This window comes from Hyla sarda, chromosome 2 (genome assembly GCF_029499605.1).
Source record: "Hyla sarda isolate aHylSar1 chromosome 2, aHylSar1.hap1, whole genome shotgun sequence".
NCBI classification, from domain to species: domain Eukaryota; kingdom Metazoa; phylum Chordata; class Amphibia; order Anura; family Hylidae; genus Hyla; species Hyla sarda.
In genome coordinates, this window is record NC_079190.1 from 381904283 (window position 1) to 381926034 (window position 21752).

The window sequence follows — 21752 nt, forward strand, 5'->3', positions numbered from 1 at the left end:
TATCACTGCCTTAAATACAAAAGGTTTTGGAAATAAAATGCCTGAATTAGTTCACATTTATGCAAAGTAATTCTAAATGGGGGTAATTTTTCTTGATTTCTTTGAGTGAATTTACCAGGGTCAAAACATTTTTTTATAAAACAAATAAATCAGTATCATGCTGGCATCCGGCAAAAAGCAATGCCATGGGACACAATACCAAGGGTGCTTCCCCCCCCCCCCAAATTGTCTCCATAAACAGTATCATCAAAATGTCCCATAACAGTTCCACTGTCATAAAAAGTTCTAATAGAGTGCCACCAACAAAGTGTCAGCACACTGCCAAATATAAGCAGATTTTCCAATTCTGCACGCTGAGTGCCACCTCCTCAAGGCACTGTTGTATTTACTCAACTATTTTTAGTAAGGGTCTGCTTATTCAGGTCTGCCATCTGGTGAAGGTCCGAGCTGAGCACTAAGGCCTGGTTCACACCTAGCGGCCTCAGTGCCATGAAGGAAAGAGCAAACGAGCGACTGAAGTGTGGAGGGTGTGTGTCTTGAATACTGCCACACACTGTACCCCTGAATATATTACTGCCGAACACTGTACCCCCTGAATATATCAAAATATAATGTTAATGATCCCGTGCGGTGAACGGCGTAAACATAAAAAAATTAATTATCCAAAATTGCTGCTTTTTAAACACATTTTATTCCCCCCCAAAAAAATTATAAAAAGTGATTTAAGAGTTTCATATATGCAGATGTGGTATCGATAAAAAGTACAGATCATGGCACAAAAAAATGAGCCCTCATACCGCCGCATATACCGAAAAATGAGAAAGTTATAGGTCCTCAAAATAGAGGGGTTTTAAACATACTAACTTGGTTAAAAAGTTTGTTTTTTAAACGGTATAATAATAGAAAAGTATGTAATCATGGGTATCATTTTAATCGTATTGACCCACAAAATAAACAAAACATAAAATTTTTATCGTAAACTGTACAGGGTGAAAGCGAAACATTCCAAAATTAGCAAAATAGCTTTTTTTTTCTACACACAAATAATATTTTTTTGGTTGCACCATACATTTTATGGTAAAATGAGTGATGTCATTACAAAGGACAACTGTTCACGCAAAAAACAAGCCCTCATATGGGTCTGTGGATGAAAATATAGTGACCCCCCGACCTACGATGGCCCCGACATACGATAACTTCAACATGCGATGGCCTCTCAGAGGCCATCGCATGTTGAAGGCAGCATCAACATACGATGCTTTTGTATGTCGGGGCCATCGCATAAACGGCTTATGGTGCCCTGTGTGGTCCGCTGACGATCATTTACCTGTCCTCCGGGCTCCGGCGCGTCCTCTTCGTGATCCCCTGCATCGTCGGCGCTCTCCATCGTCGGCTGTGCACGCCGTCCCTTCATCCAATAGGAGTGGCGTGTGTAGCGACGTGATGGCGGCGACATGAGAGCGAGGATGCCGGGGAAGCAGAGGCCTTGCCGGAGCGTCGGGGACACCCCAGGGATGCGGCGACATCGATGGAAGGCGACATCCAGGGCAGCGGTAACGAGCGGTGACGGTCCGAAGCGGCAGGGACACATGAGTATAACCTCCAATACCAGTGGTCTTCAACCTACGGAACTCCAGATGTTGCAAAACTACAACTCCCATGCTGGGTGTTGTAGTTTTGCAATATCTGGAGGTCCGCAGGTTGTAGACCACTGTCCTATACTTTACATTGCACGGATCCCTCAACATACGATGGTTTCAACAAACGATGGTTCATTTGGAACGGATTACCATCGTATGTTGAGGGACCACTGTATCAAAAAGTTATGATTTTTAGAAGGCGAGGAGAAAAAACAAAAATGCTAAAATAAAATTGGCTGTGTCCTTAAGGCATTAAATAAAGAGTCAAAAAAAGGGGGGGGGGGGGGGGGTATAACCTGGTAGTATCTATGTGTATCTCATAAAATGGCCGGTAAGTGTATGTTTTCCACTCTAGTGTGCAAATAGATTCAAGCAAATTGCTATGGTCAGGACACCCCATAGACTGAACAAATAGAAAGTGGCCAACAATGTGTCCATGTTTTGTAGGAAACAGTCTTCTGTCAGAAGACCATTAATACTGGGGTCATAACAGTCTCAATAATAACAGCCCGCGCAACACAAAATCAGTTCATTGTTCCTTTAGTCATAATTCCAATGGAAAGAATCTTGATACAGCACACTGGTTTATGCAGCATCACCCTGCTAAATAAAAATATATACATAATTCAGGAATAGATAATGGTGAGAATCAAGTAATTATTTTATTTTATTTTTTTTACATCTGCATTCAAAGGCTTCTCTGGGGCTTTCATCAGTTTTGATGGTAAGAATAATGTTATACACAGTGCTAGTCTTGCAGACAAAATGATGGAAACAACAGTGCGATCCCAACAGACTGTAGTTTTTATTTCATAGGGTCTTTTGGGATTTCACTGTCAAACTTCAGATGACAGATCAGTCACAGCGTCATGACTGCTAGTATAAATGAAAGCCGTGACGTTTGTTTGAACATGGGCAGAGTCACACAACCTGGGGCCACATGAGGCCTGCAATGCTTTTCTGTATTGGCCCCAAACCATCACAATACAGATGTGCTTGTCTATGTCCTGACAGTGCAGAACAATTAACCTGTTCCCGCATAATCAGGAACATGTATGTGGGGATTAATGCTGACTTGCCACATCACCACGTACATGTACTTGATGGATTTAGAGTAGAGTCACACGTAACCGATCAGTGGCGTATTTCACGCTGAAGATCTGCCAGTGACCCGACCCATTTTGTGCCTCCAGCTTTTGCCACCCCCGCCTCGCCCGCCCCTGGCCAGCTCACAATGGCAATCCGGTAGAGTCTAATCTGCTATACTATGCCTCTCAGTGTATTACTAACAGGCATAGGCATAATATAGTGGCGTACAGATGTTTACTCCACTGTATTGTGCGTATGATCAGTTAGAAAAATGTTTAACAAATAACAAGTTCCTATAACATTGCATTTCTGCTTTTTCATTATAGATCATTGTGGCGTAGCGATCGGACACATGATAAGGATCACATCAGTAAAGAATAATGCTTTATCTGATCAGCATATATACATCATAGCACAACATTACCAGTGCACACTAGAAAACTTTAAAGTAAGGGTATGTTCACATGCACTATTCATATGCTGTGGATTTGATGCTGCAGATTTTATCATTCTATACAAGGGTAAAGTTTTACTGTAAAGAGTGCACACCACAGGATCAATATTCATATAAGTAACATGTTTTATTTTATTAGATATCAAATAAATGTGAAAAAAGACAGAAAGAGCTAAAAACAATTAAAAGGCTCTAAATTGAGCCACCTCTACAACATGGGAGAGGGGCCATGAACCCCCTTCTCACCAAAGTCCCGTCCCTCTATAATACAATACAATGGCTCAAGCAGTGGTGCTAACTAATAAGATAATACACATGCAGCATCAAACTATGTCACCGAATAAATGATCCTATATTAAAATGAAAAGGAATATACGATGTACAAAGAGAAGGTATATAAATGCATATCACCAGTGCACAGCAACCACAGAACAAAGGAGCCAAAAGGATGGAAAGCGGGACAGGACCCCTAAAGCCCCACGCGTTCCGTCACCGTTTGTGACTTCCTCAGATTTTATCATTGACGTACCAACAGAAAATCAGCAGCATAAAACTTGCAGCAAATACAGTATGTGTGAACATATCCTTAAAGTGTCAGAGATATGTCAGAAGTTATTATCGGTGGGATCACGCCCCTTTAGCTCCCATTAGTCTTTGGCCCACTTTTACCTCTTCTGAGTGTAGCAAAAAAGAAAAATATAAGAAAAGTAACAGAGATCTCTACAATGCACAATGGCCCCTTCCTTCAAGCTATTGGCAACCTTCAGACTAGAAGTGCACTACACAGCTAGGACCTGGTAGCCGAGCATGTCGCCCTCTGGTCAATTATTGCCACTTTGTAAACTACTTTTCTGTGTTGAATGCAGTTTAATTTTTTTTACAGACTTCTGGTTGCTATGGCAACTGTACCCACTATCCTGTGTGCCTTCTAGATATGCATCTAGTTCTTGTATCTTCTGACAAGGCACTCAATTTCAGAATGAGTAAAACTGAGAATGTCAGGCTTTCACAAGCATTAGTGAAATGGAGCAGAAAAAGGGGCGAAAAGTCACTGCTTGTATTCTAAATAAGAGCAAGAAAAAGAGGAAACATTAAAAAGATCTATGAAATGATGTTGTTTTACTGTATGTGCTACACCTTTGTAAGGACGGGTGCCACATTACCCGATGTATCTGGTAGAATCGATATTATGGGGTTAACTCTGTTAACCCCTTAAGGACGCAGGGTTTTTCCGTTTTTGCATTTTCATTTTTTCCTCATCACCTTCTAAAAATCATAAAGCTTTCAATTTTGCACATAAATTTCCATATTATGGCTTATTTTTTGCGCCACCAATTCTACTTTGCAGTTACATTAGTCATTTTACCCAAAAATCCACGGCGAAACGGAAAAAAAAATCATTGTGCGACAAAATTGAAGAAAAAATGTCATTTTGTAAATTTTGGGCGCTTCCGTTTCTACGCAGTGCATTTTTTGGTAAAAATGACACCTTATCTTTATTCTGTAGGTCCATATGGTTAAAATGATACCCTACTTATATAGGTTGGATATTGTCGTACTTCGGAAAAAAATCATAACTACATGCAGGAAAATGTATATGTAAAAAATTCTCATCTTCTAACCCCTATAACTTTTTTATTTTTCTGCATATGGGCCGATATGAGGTGTCCGATCGGCAAATGACTGCTCCGTGCCTGAGATCCAGGCAGGAGCAGTCAAGCGCCGATAACACTGATCACAGGCGTGTTAATAAATGCCAGTGATCTGTGTAAAAGATCAGTGTGTGCAGTGTTATAGGTCCCTATGGGAGCTATAACACTGCAAAAAACAAAAGTAAAAAAAAAGTGTTAATAAAGGTCATTTAACCCCTTCCATAATAAAAGTTGGAATCACCCCCCTTTTCCCATAAAAAAAATAAAACAGTGTAAATAAAAATAAACATATGTGGTATCGCCACGTGCGTAAATGTCCGAACTATAAAAATATATCATTAATTAAACCGCACGGTCAATGGCGTACGCGCAAAAAAATTCCAAAGTCCAAAAAAGCGTATTTTGGTCACTTTTTATACCATTAAAAAATGAAGAAAAAGTGATCAAAAATTCCGATCAAAACAAAAATCATACCGATAAAAACTTCAGATCACGGCGCAAAAAATTAGCCCTCATACCGCCCTGTATGTGGAAAAATAAAAAAGTTATAGGGGTCAGAAGAGGACATTTTTAAACGTATAAATTTTCCTGCATGTAGTTATGATTTTTTCCAGAAGTACAACAGAGTGAAACCTATATAAATAGGGTACCATTTTAACCGTAGGGACCTACAAAATAATGATAAGGTGTCATTTTTACCGAAATATGCACTCCGTAGAAACAGAAGCCCCCAAAAGTTACAAAATGGCGTTTTTTCTTCGATTTTGTCGCACAATGATTTTTTTTTCCGTTTCGCCGTGAATTTTGGGGTAAAATGACTAATGTCACTAGAAAGTAGAATTGGTGAAGCAAAAAATAAGCCATAATATGGATTTATAGGTGGAAAATTGAAAGGGTTATGATTTTTAAAAGGTAAGGAGGAAAAAACGAATGTGCAAAAACTGAAAAACCCTGCGTCCTTAAGGGGTTAAGAGGTTAAATCCACTCATAGCCACTTATTGTAATGTATCACACAGCAATAAACCGCTTCAACAACATAACAAACATGGTCTATTACATATGACAAGTGGTTGTAGGTATTTGGTATTGCAGCCCATGATCACTCTCATATGACTGTTTATGGACTTTAATCCAACCTGACCCTTTCATGCAGGGCAGTCAGCAGACATACACCTTGGAAAATCAGCTCTGCTGACATTTTTTGGTCCAGGAATGCAGCAGGCACATTGTGGACCAAATTTGCATCACTTTAAACCCCCAACAAGAAAATTGGTTGTGGATGAATTTCCTTGCACAATCCTCCGAAACATTTAATGGTTCGATGTTTCTCCGGATGCTGGAATCGGGATTTCCATGGCAGAAACATCTGTGTGCACAGTGCAGCAGAATACCACTGAAAACAAAGGGATCTGCTGCAGCGGAATTTCCAAGTGGAATATTTCCGCCTACTCGTCACCTGGTTGGTTCTTCACACCTCTCACCAGGTGCAAAGGACCTTTTGGGCCACCTTAAGCTCCAGGACCTGCAATTCTCTTTGCCTATCGTTACACCCGTTATATTTCATGTATATCATGTTTTATATACTATGATCAGGTGACAATGAATGAGCGGGACTGTGACAACCCCCAAATATTCAAGAACAGATAAGTGGTGTCAAAATGAACAGATGGGAAAGCTGTTACCTAAGTAAAATTTATTTATGAAAAAAAAAAAAAAAAAACTATCTGCAGAATATAACTACTGAACACACTTTAAAGCTACAGTATAAGGAGTATTAGTTTTGTAGCCTGTCTAATTTGGAAGGTGAACTGAACACACAAGGCACATAAACCATTTTCTGACACCGCACAAAAACATCCAGTCTGAATCAGCTAAACCATTCTATGAATTACAAAGCATACCACCCTGTACTACTCCCCACATAAGCTGATATCCCAACTACACATACTGATATACTGAGAATGCTGTTTGGTTGCTGTGGATTAGGGATCGACTGATATCGATTTTTTAGGGCCGATACTGATACCAATAATCTGTGGAGGTTAAGGCTGATAGCCAATAATTTATATCGATATTCCGGTATAAGTTATCTGCTATTTATAATCCCTTCAGATGCCAGGCCCTGAGTGCAGCTGAACATTCTGCACCCCCTATAGCTATGTCCCTTTCTTCACTTCATCATTTGCAGTTTTTTTGTGGAGAAAAACCCCTTCCATATACAACATTATATGGGGTTTGCATGGGAAATGAAACCAAACTGACCTGTACTTGACTGACCTGTACTTGATCACTGTTAGGAAGTAGCATGTGTCATATCTACTGCCCCTTCTTCTACCAGACATTGTCATTACAATCGGCCTAGCAGTACATTTTCTGGGCAGGAGTGGTGCTCTGAAACTGATCAGTGCTTCTAGAACAGTGCCAGGCTAAGACGTCCAATGTATGTTACATTAATGTTGGCAGACTATCCAAATTTGACAATTTAATACTGTATGTATGAGGACCTTGCATATCAAAGATTTCAACATGCCTAGCAGGGTTAGGGGTTAGATAGCAGCTTCTCTCCCCAAAGTAGGCAAGCCAAGCATGCATGTTTATAGGGAGTAAGGTAAGGTAGCTGGCAGCTAAAACCCTTCGGCCAAAAGCCATCTTGAAGATTGCATACTTTATCTCATGTAGGGATTTAATATATAGTCATGGCCGCAAATGTTGGCACCCCTGACATTTTTCAAGAAAATGAAGTATTTTTCACAGAAAAGGATTGCAGTAGCACACGTTTTGCTATACACATGTTTATTCCCTTCGTGTGTATTGGAACTAAACCAAATAAGGGAGGAAAAAAAGCAAATTAGACATAATGTCACTCCAAACTCCAAAAATGGGCTAGACAAAATTATTGGCACCCTTAACTTATAATTTGGTTGCACACCCTTTGGAAAAATAACTAAAATCAGTCGCTTCCTATAACCATCAATAAGCTTCTTACACCTCTCAGCCGGAATGTTGGACCACTCTTCCTTTGCAAACTGCTCCAGGTCTCTCTTATTGGAGGGGCGCCTTTTCCACACAGCAACTTTAAGATCTCTCCACAGGTGTTCAATGGGATTTAGATCTGGACTCATTGCTGGCCACTTCAGAACTCTCCAGTGCTTTGTTGCCATCCATTTCTGGATGCTTTTTGATGTATGTTTGGGGTCATTGTCCTGCTGGAAGACCCAAGATCTCAGATGAAGACCCAACTTTCGGACACTGGGTTGCAAACTTCTTGATGATGTTGTGCACTGTGGACAAAGGCAAATCTAGATCTCTGGAGATGGACTTGTAACTTTAAGATTGTTGATATTTTTCCACAATCTTGGTTCTCAAGTCCTCAGACAGTTTTCTTCTCCTCTTTCTGTTGTCCATGCTTAGTGTGGCACACACAGACACACAATGCAAAGACTAAGTGAACTTCTCTCCTTTTTATCTGCTTTCAGGTGTGATTTTTATATTCCTTATACCTGTTACTTGCCCCAGGTGAGTTTAAACGAGCATCACATGTTTGCAACAATCTCATTTTTTCACAATTTTGAAATAGTGGCAATAATTTTGTCCAGACCACTTCTGGAGATTGGTGTGACATTATGTTCAATTTGCTTTTTTTCCTTCCTTTTTTGGTTTAGTTCCAATACACACAAAGGGAATAAACATGTGTATAGCAAAACATCTGTTACTGCAATCTGTGAGAAATACTTTATTTTCTTTTAAAATTTCAGGGGTGCCAACATTTACAGCCATGACTGTATGTATATATATATATATATATATATATATATATATATATATATATAAATATATATATAGTGTAAATAGGAATGGAAGATATTACATAACATAAGTAAAGTATTACATTTTATAATTATTTGAATGCGAACCAGTCTGCACATTTTGTAGTAAGGTGTCATTATCATTCACAGTACAACCAAAAGTCATTGCAGCGATTTATAGGTCTAGGAATGCACAGCAATAAAATCCTTCCCAAAAGAAGGATCTCTGATAACCATGTGATAGACCACATCAAATTTATAGTAGTCTGGCTTTATACCAGTGATAAAATATTGCATTGCAAGCAGTGATATATCAATTCTACAATGGACTCTGAACACTGTCTCTTTCTCTGCAATAAAATCTATACATGGATGACAGTAGCTATGAGCAGGGAGAAGTGCCGAGTGATCAGGCGCCTCTGCTCTGCAGCGCCAAGCACGCGATCAGGTGTTTATCCTGTTCTCTGTAAACTTGGCAGCCTAACTATCTGTTTAGTTTTCTTCTATAAAACTCTTCAATAGCTAAAGCTGAACATCCAGAAGACACGACTACTTTAATGGGCATTGTCCGATACAAAAACTTTCTATATGTTGTGCATCTTGGCAAAACATTAAAGGGGTATTCCAGGAAAATATATATCAACTGGCTCCAGAAAGTTAAACAGATTTGTAAATGACTTCTATTAAAAAATCTTAATCCTTTCAATAATTATCAGCTGCTGAAGTTGAGTTGTTGTTTTCTGTCTGGCAACAGTGCTCTCTGCTTACATCTCTGCTTGTCTCGGGAACTGCACAGAGTAGAAGAGGTTTGCTATGGGGATTTGCTAAACTGGGTGGTTCCCAAGACAGGTGTCATCAGAGAGCACTTAGACAGAAAAGAACAACTCAACTTCAGCAGCTCTTAACTACTGAAAGGATTAAGAGTTTTTAATAGAAGTAATTTACAAATCTGCTTAACTTTCTGGAACCAGTTGATATATAAAAAAAAAAAAGTTTTTTCCTGGATAACCCCTTTAACCTTTCTAATATACACTGCTCAAAAAAATAAAGGGAACACTAAGATAACACATCCTAGATTTGAATGAATGAACTAATCGTATGAAATACTTTCGTCTTTACATAGTTGAATGTGCTGACAACAAAATCACACAAAAATTATCAATGGAAATCAAATTTATCAACCCATGGAGGTCTGGATATGGAGTCATCCTCAAAATCAAAGTGGAAAACCACACTACAGGCTGATCCAACTTTGATGTAATGTCCTTAAAACAAGTAAAAATGAGGCTCTGTAGTGTGTGTGGCCTCCACGTGCCCGTATGACCTCCCTACAATGCCTGGACATGCTCCTGATGAGGCGAGACCTGGATTAAAGCATTCGCTGACTCCTGAACAGTCTTTGGTGGATGGAGCGAGACATAATGTCCTAGATGTGCTCAATCGGATTCAGGTCTAGGGAACAGGCGGGCCAGTCCATACCATCAAAGCCTTACTCTTGCAGGAACTGCAGACACACTCCAGCCACATGAGGTCTAGCATTGTCTTGCATTAGGAGGAACCCAGGGCCAACCGCACCAGCATATGGTCTCACAAGGGGTCTGAGGATCTCATCTCGGTACTTAATGTCAGTCAGGCTACTTCTGGCAAGCACATGGAAGGCTGTGCGCCCCCCCAAAGAAATGCCACTCCACACTATTACTGACCCACTGCCAAACCGGTCATGCTGGAGGATGTTGCAGGCAGCAGAACGTTCTCCACGGCGTCTCCAGACACTGTTACGTCTGTCACATGTGCTCAGTGTGAACCTGCTTTCATCTGTGAAGAGCACAGGGCGCCAGTGACGAATTTACCAATCTTGGTGTTCTCTGGCAAATGCCAAACGTCCTGCACAGTGTTGGGCTGTAAGCACAACCCCTACCTGTGTACGTCGGGCTTCATACCACCCTCATTCAGTCTGTTTCTGACCGTTTGAGTGGACACATGCACATTTGTGGCCTGCTGGAGGTCATTTTGCAGGGCTCTGGGGGTGCTCCTCCTGCTCCTCTTTGCACAGTGGGAGGTAGCGGTCCTGCTGCTGGGTTGTTGGCCTCCTCCACTTCTCCTGATGTACTGGCCTGTCTCCTGGTAGTGACTCCATCCTCTGGACACTACGCTAACAGACACAGCAAACCTTCTTGCCACAGCTCACATTGATGTGCCATCCTGGTTGAGCTGCATTACCTGAGCCACTTGTGTGGGTTGTAGACTCCGTCTCATGCTACCACTAGAGTGAAAGCACCGCCAGCATTCAAAAGTGACCAAAACATCAGCCAGGAAGCATACGAACTGAGAAGTGATCTATGGTCACCACCTGCAGAACCAATCCTTTATTGTGAGTGTCTTGCTAATTGAATATAATTTCCACCTGTTGTCTGTTCCATTTGCACAACAGCATGTGAAATTGATTGTCAATCAGTGTTGCTTCCTGAGTGGACCGTGTACTTTCACAGAAGTGTAATTGACTTGGAGTTACATTGTGTTGTTTAAGTGTTCCCTTAATTTTTTTCTTTTTATAGAAATCATGGCTTTATCCAAGCTGAAGCACATGAATGGACAATGTCCTGTAAGTGAGGGTGGACTAGCACTCCCCTGTCTGATAGTACTCCTCTGTGTGCTATCTTGTCTGATAGGATTCCTCTGTGCTCTCTCCTGTCTTATGTGACTACTCTGTGCTCTCTCCTGTCTGATAGGACACCTCTGTGCTCTCTCCTGTCTGATAGCACTCCTCTGTGCTCTCTCCTGTCTGATAGCACTCCTCTGTGCTCTCTCCTGTCTGATACCACTCCCCTGTGCTCTCTCCTGTCTGATAGCACTCCTCTGTGCTCTCTCCTGTCTGATAGCACTCCTCTATGCTCTCTCCTGTCTGATAGCACTCCTCTATGCTCTTTCCTGTCTGATAGGACTTCTATGTACTCTCTCCTGTCTGATAGGACTCATCTGTGATCTCTAATGTCTGATAGGACAGGAGAGAGCACAGAGGAGTCCTATCAGACATAAGAGAGCACAGAGGATTGCTACCCCACCCTCACTTACTGGACTTTGTCCATGTCTGTGCTTCAGCTTGGACAAAGCCATGATTTTATAAGCCAGATTTCTATAAAAAGTAAATAAAATTTTCTTATGAAGTATATTAGAAAGATGAATGTTTTGCCAAGATGTACAACATTTAAAAAGTTTTTGAATCTGACAGTGCCCATTTAAAATAATAATAATAATAATAATAATAATAATAATAATAAATCCTTATGTGATACCAGGGTACAACAGAGGAAAATAAGGAGAGTTTTGGGATATATAGGTTTACAAATCCTGACAGGACTACTAGGAGTCTGCATATTCTAAATATTCAAAATATCAATGCTAATCTACAACCAGTACTAACAGGCATATACTGCACCAGTTACACTATAACACAATAAGCCTGTATTAAAATCTATTGCAATAAAAAGCTGGACAGTTGCTGTATCAACCACCCCCACAGTATTAAAACTGATAGTGTGTAGGTCCTCCTCATGGTGCCAAAACAGTTGTGATTCATAAAGACATGGACTCCACAAGACCTCTGTAGTTGTCCTAAGGTCCCTGGCACCAAGAAATTAGAAGTAGATCCTTTAAGTTCTGTAAATTACAAGGTGAGTTCTCTATGGACTCTACTACGTAGTTTTTCAAGAACATCCCACAGATGCTCGATGAATGGAGATCTAGGTAATTTGGAGGCCAAGTCAACTTTTTGAACTCATTGTCATGTTCCCCAAACCATTCCTAGCAGGGTAAAATGTATCTATCATTGCCATAAAAGGGTGTATTTGGTCTGCAACAATTTTTAGATAGGTGGGGAATATGTCATGTAACATCCACTTGAATGATAAAAACCAAGGTTTTCCAGCAGAACATTGTCCAGGGCATCACCCTAGTTCTGCTGCTTTTCATTCTTCCAACAGTGCATCCTAGTGCCATCTCTTTTCAAAGCAAGCAACATACATGCATTGTCCATTCATATAATGTAAAAGAAAACATGATTAATCAGACCGGGCCATCTTCTTCCATCTCTCCATTATCCAGGTATGATGATTATGTGCCCACTGTTGTCACTTTAAGTGGAATCCAAGGATCATTATAGGCACTCCAACCAGGCGAGCCTGAAGCTACACACATCCATTTATGGCAAGCTGCAATGGATGCACTTTTCTATCATACCCTGCATACCTTTTTCAGCAAATCTGTGCTGTGATCGCTCTTCTATGGGATCGGATAAGAAGGGTTACCTACACTCCTTGTGTGTATCACTGTGCCCTGGGCACCTATGACCTTGTCATTAGTTTACAGGGGGTCCTGAGTTGCACCAGTTTTGGTGGATAGTAACCACCAGGAATACCCCACAAAAAGCTCAAAGATGTTTAGATCCTTACATTTGCCTCTTTTCCACCCTTTACTGGAGCCATTGTCACAATATAATGGTTTAAATGGTATTTATAATTCACGTATATCTTAATTCTATAAATCTGTTAAATGTAATTCTACATTGTAAAATTAACTCATTCTGAATGTATAGTGGAATTTTAGCTTTTTGCGGCACCCACCTGTTTCTGGTCCGGAAGCGCTGGAGGGTCTGGGTCCCGACCACCGGAATGGAAGTCCGTGACGGCCGTCATGCCCCCTCCCATAGACTTGCATTGAGGGGACGGGGCGTGAGGTCACACGAGGGCGGAGTTGTGACATCACGGACTTCCGTTCCAGTGGTCGGGACCCAGACCCTCCAGCGCTTCCGGACCAGAAACAGGTGGGTGCTGCATGCTATATTGTGGGGGTCCCCAGCGGCGGGACCCCCGCAATCAGACATCTTATCCTCTATCCTTTGGATAGGGGATAAGATGTCTAGGGGTGGAGTACCCCTTTAAGAAACTGATTAGATAGATAGAAATATAGATAGATAGTGTTTCTTGAGATTCTGAGAACTGGGCATGTAGGATACAGGATATAAATTTGGTTGTTATCACTGCACTTACAGACCAAACCACATATAAGTTGTTTGTGAAATACCCCAATAAAGTTATAAACTCCAGAGGATACAAAACCCCTTTCAGATGCAGTGATCCTCATGGACCCTAATATGGCTAGCCCCTTTATCATAGCCTCAGCCAATATGACTCTAGTTTTATGTTCCATGTTGCCTATAAAAGTTCCAAGTCAGCCCAAGGCTGAAAAGTACTACTGAACAACACACATCCCAATATAGACATCCTGTTTTTTTTTTGGCACAGTCATTTCTTCATAAGAATTTTAAAAAGTAACACTTATTATATGTGTGAATTATTAATAATGTGCTGGAGCTTCTCAGATCATTGTGATAAGTGTGACATCTCACTGTATGCAATGAAAGGAGCACTAAACTTAGAGTAGAAAAATTAGCATAAAAGGATACGTTTTGCTATCCCAAATCTCCTGACATATACACCAAATTTAGGTACCAAACATAGACAAAACTGTATCCCATTCTGAGGAATGCCTATGGATTCAAAATGGCACTTTACTTCGCATTTTTACAGTTTAAAATGTTGTGCCTGTTGGGATCTTTCTTGTCAATACATGTAGGTATCACACTGAAGTATTGAAAGATAACAATTAATAAAAACTATTTGTTAAAAATAAAAAATTATAACGATGCATACCAGCTGGCGTATGCCAACATTACACTCTAATGCCAATGGTTCACAGTGAACAGCTGTGTAGTATTTTAAGGAACACTCCCTCACATTGGTCTAGGAAACTGAGATGTTAGCTCTTTGCGATGGACCGCTGCACTAGCTCTTCCGGTTCCACTATGGTCTCAGGGAATTTTCCACATGATTTAAGTGATAACCCTGACTTCATGGATTCTGCAGACCCATAAATTGTTAGTCAAGAAAGGAAACTACTGGTGATCAAGAGCTGCTTGGCAGTGGGATCAGTAGGATACTAAGCATAACATAGAAACATAGAATGTGTCGGCAGATAAGAACCATTTGGCCCATCTAGTCTGCCCAATAATCTGAATCCTAACAATAGTCCCTGGCCCTATTTTATATGAAGGATAGGCTTATGCTTATCCCATGCATGTTTAAACTCCTTCACTGTATTTGCAGTGATCACTTCTGCAGGAAGGCTATTCCATGCATCCACTACTCTCTCAGTAAAGTAATACTTCCCGATATTACTGCAGAAACCTTTGCCCCTCTAATATAAAACTATGTCCTCTTGTGGTAGTTTTTCTTCTTTTAAATATGCTCTCCTCCTTTACCGTGTTGATTCCCTTTATGTATTTAAAAATCTCTATAATATCCCCTCTGTCTCTTCTTTCTTCCAAGCTATACATGTTAAGGTCCCTTAACCTTTCCTGGTAAGTTTAATCCTTCAGTACCCATGTACTAGTTTAGTAGCTCTTCTCTGAACTCTCTCCAAAATATCTTTATCCTTCTGGTGATACAGTCTCCAGTACTGCGCACAAAACTCCAAGTGAGGTCTCACTAGTGTTCTGTACAGCGGCATGAGCATTTAGCTCTTTACTGCTAATACCTCTCCCTATACACCAAAGCATTCTGCTAGCATTTCCTGCTGTTCTATGACATACTGCCTACCTTTAAGTCTTCTTAAATAATGACCCCTAAATCCCTTTCCACAGATAGTGAGGTCAGGACAGTATAACATACAGGGCCGGATCATCATTGGGGCTCATGGAGCACCTGCACCGGGCCCCGTGCCCGCAGGGGGCCCCGTCACATTCGGGACATCCCTGCGGGCTGCTCAGTAGCAGATCGGGGCTCCTGTGGGCCCGCCCCGGACTCCTCCTGCTTTTTCTATATTTCATATTTCCTTATCTGGCCGCGCTCGGCAGGCTCAGGTGATGCGTCGGGTCATGTGGGCTGTGACGAGTGACGTCTCCTGCGGCTCCTCTGCACGACGTCAGGGATGTTACTCATCATTTCCTGCAGGGCACAGTTTTCTTCATTACACCCCAGTGCTGCAGGAAATGACGAGTGACGTCCCTGACGCCGTGCAGAGGAGCCTCCAGCCATACACTGTATATGGCTGGAGGCTGTATGTCTGTGGGGGACACTGTCAACGTAATGTGGGGGGACTACAACCTAATGCGGGGGAACTGGGGGTGGGGTTGGTGGAGAAAAGTGTAGTGAAGAAGGACCAGGAGGGCATGGGGGGCTGAAGTGAGGTTGTTTGGGGGATGGGGTGGGGGGTGAGGTAACGTAAGTGTGGGTTTTGTAAAGGGGGCAGAGGAGTGTGAAGGGGACTGAGGGGGGTAGGGGGTGCAGAAAAGTGGAATAGTGGAGAAGGACCAGGAGTGTTGCAGGGGGGGACTTAAAGGGGTACTCCACCCCTAGACATCTTATCCCCTATCTTTTGGATATGGGATAAGATGTCTAGGGGTGGAGTACCCCTTTAAGGACCAGGGGAGGACTAAGGCTAAGTTTCCAGAGAAGGCAAAAGCACAAGAAAAAAATGCCAAAAAATTACCATAACAGGAAAAAGCAGTAGCAGTTTTTCTGTGTTTTTGCAGGAAAAAAAAGGGGGAAACCTAGCCTTAGGGGTCTCTGGGATCAAGAGTCTGGAGGAGGACTTAGGGGTCTGGGGGGGGCAGAGAGGTCTGGGGGAATTAGGACTCGTCCACACTTCAAACTTCCGCCAGCAGAATTTTGCTTGTTTTCAATGGGATGCTGCTGCTCTGTGCACACTATGGAAGGCAGTGGGTGGTAGTATTATTTTTAGAGGCCGTGATGTTTGGCAGTATAATATACAGGGTACACAGGGTTTGGCAGTATTATATTTAGGAAACACTGTCTCTTGAAGGGTTATAATGATTGTTGTCTTTATACAGAGGATGAGGATCGGCTGGCAAAGTGAGGAACCAATGATGTCCCGGCGTCGAACTTTACAGAGGAAGATGGAGCTGGAAGAAGACCTCGCGCCTGGACCAGATGAAGAATACCTGACGTCTGGACCAGATGAAGAAGAAAAGGAAAGACAACAGAGAAGATGTCTCCTGTGAGTCCTTTTATGTTTGTGTATTCTCCTGACTGTCCCATTAGATCTCTCCTCACTTCTAAGTTTTGCAGTAATAATGGATGACACTGTACCCCAATTTGAGGCTCCAGCTGTTACAAAACTACAACTCCTATAATGCCTGAAGCTCTCCAGACATAATGGGTGTTGTAGCTTTGCAACAGCTGGAAAGAGTGACTTGAACTGAAGTGATTTTAGACAATGTAGCCATTTTATTTTAACGGGGGCCCGGGGGGGGGGGGGGGGGGGGGGAGGCATCATAATGAAGTGCTCCGTCTTCCAGGCAGTCTTAATCTGGCCCTGATCACATAGTTTATATTCTGAATTCGGGTAGAAAAACAGACATGGTGCACATCTACAATCTTGCATAATGATCTGATTGCTTCTCAGCATAATATCAAAAACTAACAGGTTGTTAGTATACATTTTTGATCAAAAAGTACAAGCCCACTCGCCACGTCAAGGCCACCTATTTAGAGTGGGTCCCAAACGACCCTAGCATAAAATAGCGCAGCACCGGGCGGCAACCACCACCGTCGCGACACCAGTGCCCACAGGGGGGGGGGGGAACGACCCACTGGCAGAGCGGCCCCAATGCCACTCAAACCAGTCTATGGGCCGCACCTCCCCGCAGACACTGCGCCACGGCAGCAACGGACGCCGCACAGTACCACACCAGTGTGAACAAGGTGTAATAGCTCACTTACCAGGCTCTCCCAGTCAGACTGGGAGGTTGCTAGGAAAGCATGGTAAGTGAGCTATTACACCTTGTTCACACTGGCGTGGTGCTGTGCGGCGTCCGTTGCTGCCGTGGTGCCATGTCTGCGGGGAGGTGCGGCCCATAGACTGGTTTGAGTGGCATTGGGGCCGCTCTGCCAGTGGGTCGTTCCCCCCTGTGGACACTGGTGTCGCGGCGGTGGTGGTCGCCGCCCGGTGCTGCGCCATTTTATGCTAGGGACGTTAGGGACCGACTCTAAATAGGTGGCCTTGACGTGGCAAGTGGGCTTGTACTTTTTGATCAAAAATGTATACTAACAACCTGTTAGTTTTTGATATTATGCTGAGAAGCAATCAGATCATTATACAAGATTGTAGATGTGCACCATGTCTGTTTTTCTACCCGAATTCACACATAGTTTATATTCTGTCCTTGGGTTTTTACGCCCCCGGGTGCAGTATCTTGCACTTATCCACATAAAATTTTAGTTGCCAAAGTTCTGACCATTACTCTAGTTTGCCTAAATCCTTTTCCATTTGGCGTATCCCTCCAGGAACATCAACCCTGTTACATATCTTTTAGTCCTCAAAAAAAGACCAATAATTTACCAACGAGACCTTCTGCAATATCGCTGATAAAAATATTAAACAAAAGTGAAGTACCCCACTGGTAACAAGACCTTGCTATCATTTTACAAGCCTCTATTGTCTGTCCCCTCAGCCACTCCCTAATCCATTCAACAATAGGGGAGTTTTCATGACTGGAATGGAGTCAGGCTTCAAGTTGCTGTCACAGCTTCTCCTACTTGTCTCTTTAAAGCTTAATAGGCTATTACATATATTTATAAAAAGTGCATATATACTCACTCTTACAAAGTTGTCAGGGAAGAGCCCTCTCCTTCCTTTCAACTCTCCTTCCCACCAACCTCCATCTTCTTTTTTGATTTTGGTGATGATGTCACCCGCCACTATAGTCAGCTCATCATCATGCTGAGCCTTGTAGTCAAACTCCACAATCGCATCCACTGCAAAAGATATAAATGGTCACAATTTACTAAAAACACACTAATAAATTACAATGTTACCAACCTAATCAGTTAGAGAATGCTATAATAAGACTCTGTTCACATCATGTGAACACATTATAGTCTGCACCAGGAAAGTTCCCTGTGCTTACAACGTACGTAGCCTCCAATGACCCAACAGAGAGAGTACTTGTGGCCCCGGTTGGCACAACATGCTTTAGCTTACCATTTTTACTGTATATAAATGTGCATCAGACTATGCTATTATAACATAATTTATATTATAATAATAATTTTAACTATAAAGGCCAATGGGGAACATATGTCACATCAGTACTATATGTCAGGAATTACCCCGAAAACACAGAAGATGATGTTAACAGAGCCTAAGATGACCAAATACACTGTAATACAAATACACTGTAATTATTTAGGTTATCACACATAGTATAAAACCTAAGCATACAACTAGTTAATAAGTGGTACAGGGGGCTGACCTAATGTATGGCTATATCACAAGACAAATTTTACCTTGTGAGAACTACAAAGGTAGCCATACTGCTAAACCTTTGTATGTTTACCAAAATCCACTGTAAAATATAACTCAAAAATCTGCTTTTTGTCTAATTTAACGATCTAAAACTATATTGAGAATTTAGCAGTCTTCTGAGCTGTAAACACTTTACACCAGTTTTTGTTGTAGGCATTGATAAATTGCCTCTTATTGTTTTTTTTAGTATTGCCATGCTCAGTTTGTGCAGATGACTAGCATTCAGGGTACTTTATTGAAGTGTGACCTTCACATTAAGTTCACATCAGCGTTGTGCTCCGTTACGTTTGATGTTTGTATGGCTTTTCTGTTACGCCGAATGGACCCTGAATGGGTAGAAGCACAACGGACACTGTCAGGTCCCGATGGGTCCCACTGACTTTGAATGGGGCCTTTGGGTTTCCGTCAAGTGTCAGTTGTTATAGCTGTGAAAAAATTACTGCAGAATTTTTTTTTCTCTGCTAAAGTCCCGCAGTTTAGATGGACTCCTCACAATGCTGATGTAAATCAGGCCTAACAAAGTTAGCAGAAAAGCATAAATGACCCATTACAGGAGCTTAAAGGGAACCAATCAGCAGATTTTAGCTTATATAACGCTTGACAATGCGTTATATATGCTAAAATCGTTATCCCCACCATCCTTGGGGGAAGAATTTGCCCCCAGGGATGGTGAAGATATTAAGTTAAAAATTCCCCACCCACCACCCCGCAAGTAGTCCCTTGGGCAGGGACTTATGCTTACCAGCACCCGTTGCTCCCGCCATGGCCCTGCCCTGTCAGCTTGATTGACGGCTTGCGTCATCGCTCTGCTCCCTAAGGAGGCGGAGCAGAGCGGTGACGCAAGCTGTCAATCAAGACGAGGGGACGGGACCACGGCCAGAAGACTACTTGCAGGGCGGCCAGGGGGAACTTTATAACTTAATATCTTCACCATCCCTGGGGGCAAAACGTCCCTCAGGGATGGTGAGGATAACAATTTTAGCATATATAACGTGCTGTCAAGCATTATATAGGCTACATCTGCTGATTGGTTCCCTTTAATAGTGTCTAACAACAAACTTGGTGACTGATTCCTCTCCAAACTAATAGAATTGTGAACACAGTATGTGTTTCTTTTTCTTTTTTTCATGTAGAATAATTCTATATATAAACTGAAAAATTGTGTTCAAAGGTAGACATACTTTTAATCACACCTTTTCCTCTCTGAGCCTATATTACAATGGCAAGGTTAGATACAAGATGCAATATGGATTTCATACGGCTAAACATGTCAGTGCTATTGCTGGTGCTGGAGTCAAAGATGTGTAGTGATGGGAATCACTAGGCAACACTAAGGGTGCATTCACACTCATACTCGTAATTCCTATTGAATTCTCTGCTTAGAAATAAACATCTGCATTGCAATTGACTTCAATGCTGTACTCTGCACTGTTCACACTGCGTAAATTCTGCTTGCGGAATTCCGTTCTGCTAGAAGAACGAACATGTTCATTTTTCTTGCGGAATACACGAGCAGAAGTCCATTGAAGTCAATGGTAAAAAAAAATTCCACTTGAAATCGTTTCCGTAAGGAATTTGCGCGATATTCGCACGGAAGTTCTGCACGAAAAAAATAAAATAAAAAGGGAAATTCCAATTGGTGGTGGTAGTCCAGCAAAAAAAAAAAACAGTTTCCACCTATATTCCGCATGGAATTCAATGTTAATTCTGCACGATTTTCCCTCAAATTTCGCGCAGAAAAACAAATTCCGCTGCGTAATTTTTACGCGAGGATTCCTCTCCTATTCCTCAGTGTGAATGCACCATAAGGTGGACAGAGGGAAGGACTCCCAATAATGTTATCTTCTGACATGAGACGTCAGAAAACCAATTTATGTACAATTTCCCTGTGGGTGCGAAGCGTTAAAATAAGAATACTAGAAAAATAAGCAACAAACCAAGAAGCAGACTAAATCCTATTATGAAGGTGTTAGATACGTATGTGTAAATTCCACAAAGAAAACATATATTGATGTGAAAGCGTACATAAAACTGCTACTAAAATATTACCAGAGCACATTTCATGTTTTAAAACATTTGCAGAATTTGCAGTGAAGGGGTTAATAATGAAAACTCTGCCAAGGTCTGGAGGCAGCTTTGCTGAAAAGGGACTTCAATAAACTGGCTAAGATTCCATTGGAAAATAGGGACTTTAGAAATCTGTGGACATAAATTGGGCGCTTTTTCATAGTTATAGGTTATTTAGCATGGTATAGCTGCGGACTATACAGTATGAACGCGCTCTTACTATAATAAAACTATTTCATACCAAGCCTGTCTGGCAGCAGTGTTTATGTGAAATGGAGGGTCGTGAATGTTGCCAAATGTATTGGCAGATATTATAGTGCACTTGTTAGAGGCTGCCCGCACTAGATAACATTATTTTGTTAGGAGGGTCCCTGATGATAGGCTGATCATAGAGTGTCCACTGGTGGGGCCACAACTATCCTCTGTAATCTGTGACGGAGCCACCACAGAGTAGTAGTAAAGCAATGCATAACACAATCCCCATGACAAAGACTGGGCTGTTCATGTAGAACATGGATGTGTAGTGTCCTTTAGAGTAGGATATGCTCTGTGTATCTGCCCCTTACTTTGGTTAGTAAATGAACGACTCCCTCTATTACAGTGTTTCCAACCTGTGTGCCTCTAGGTGTTACAAAACTACCACTCCCAGCATGCAAGGACA

General features: G+C 41.8%; 1 protein-coding gene across 3 annotated transcripts in view; it reads right to left on the bottom strand.

The window, feature by feature from the left end:
• Nucleotides 1-21752, bottom strand: part of SH3KBP1 (SH3 domain containing kinase binding protein 1) — a 465279-nt gene that overhangs the window by 352918 nt on the left and 90609 nt on the right. For 2 of the 3 annotated variants that reach the window (XM_056558515.1, XM_056558516.1), the window contains exon 2: nucleotides 18317-18474. In XM_056558515.1, coding sequence (XP_056414490.1) covers nucleotides 18317-18474 — 158 coding nt within the window. Of the gene's footprint in view, nucleotides 1-18316; nucleotides 18475-21752 lie in introns of those variants that run through there. The other variant, XM_056558518.1, reaches the window with a different exon arrangement.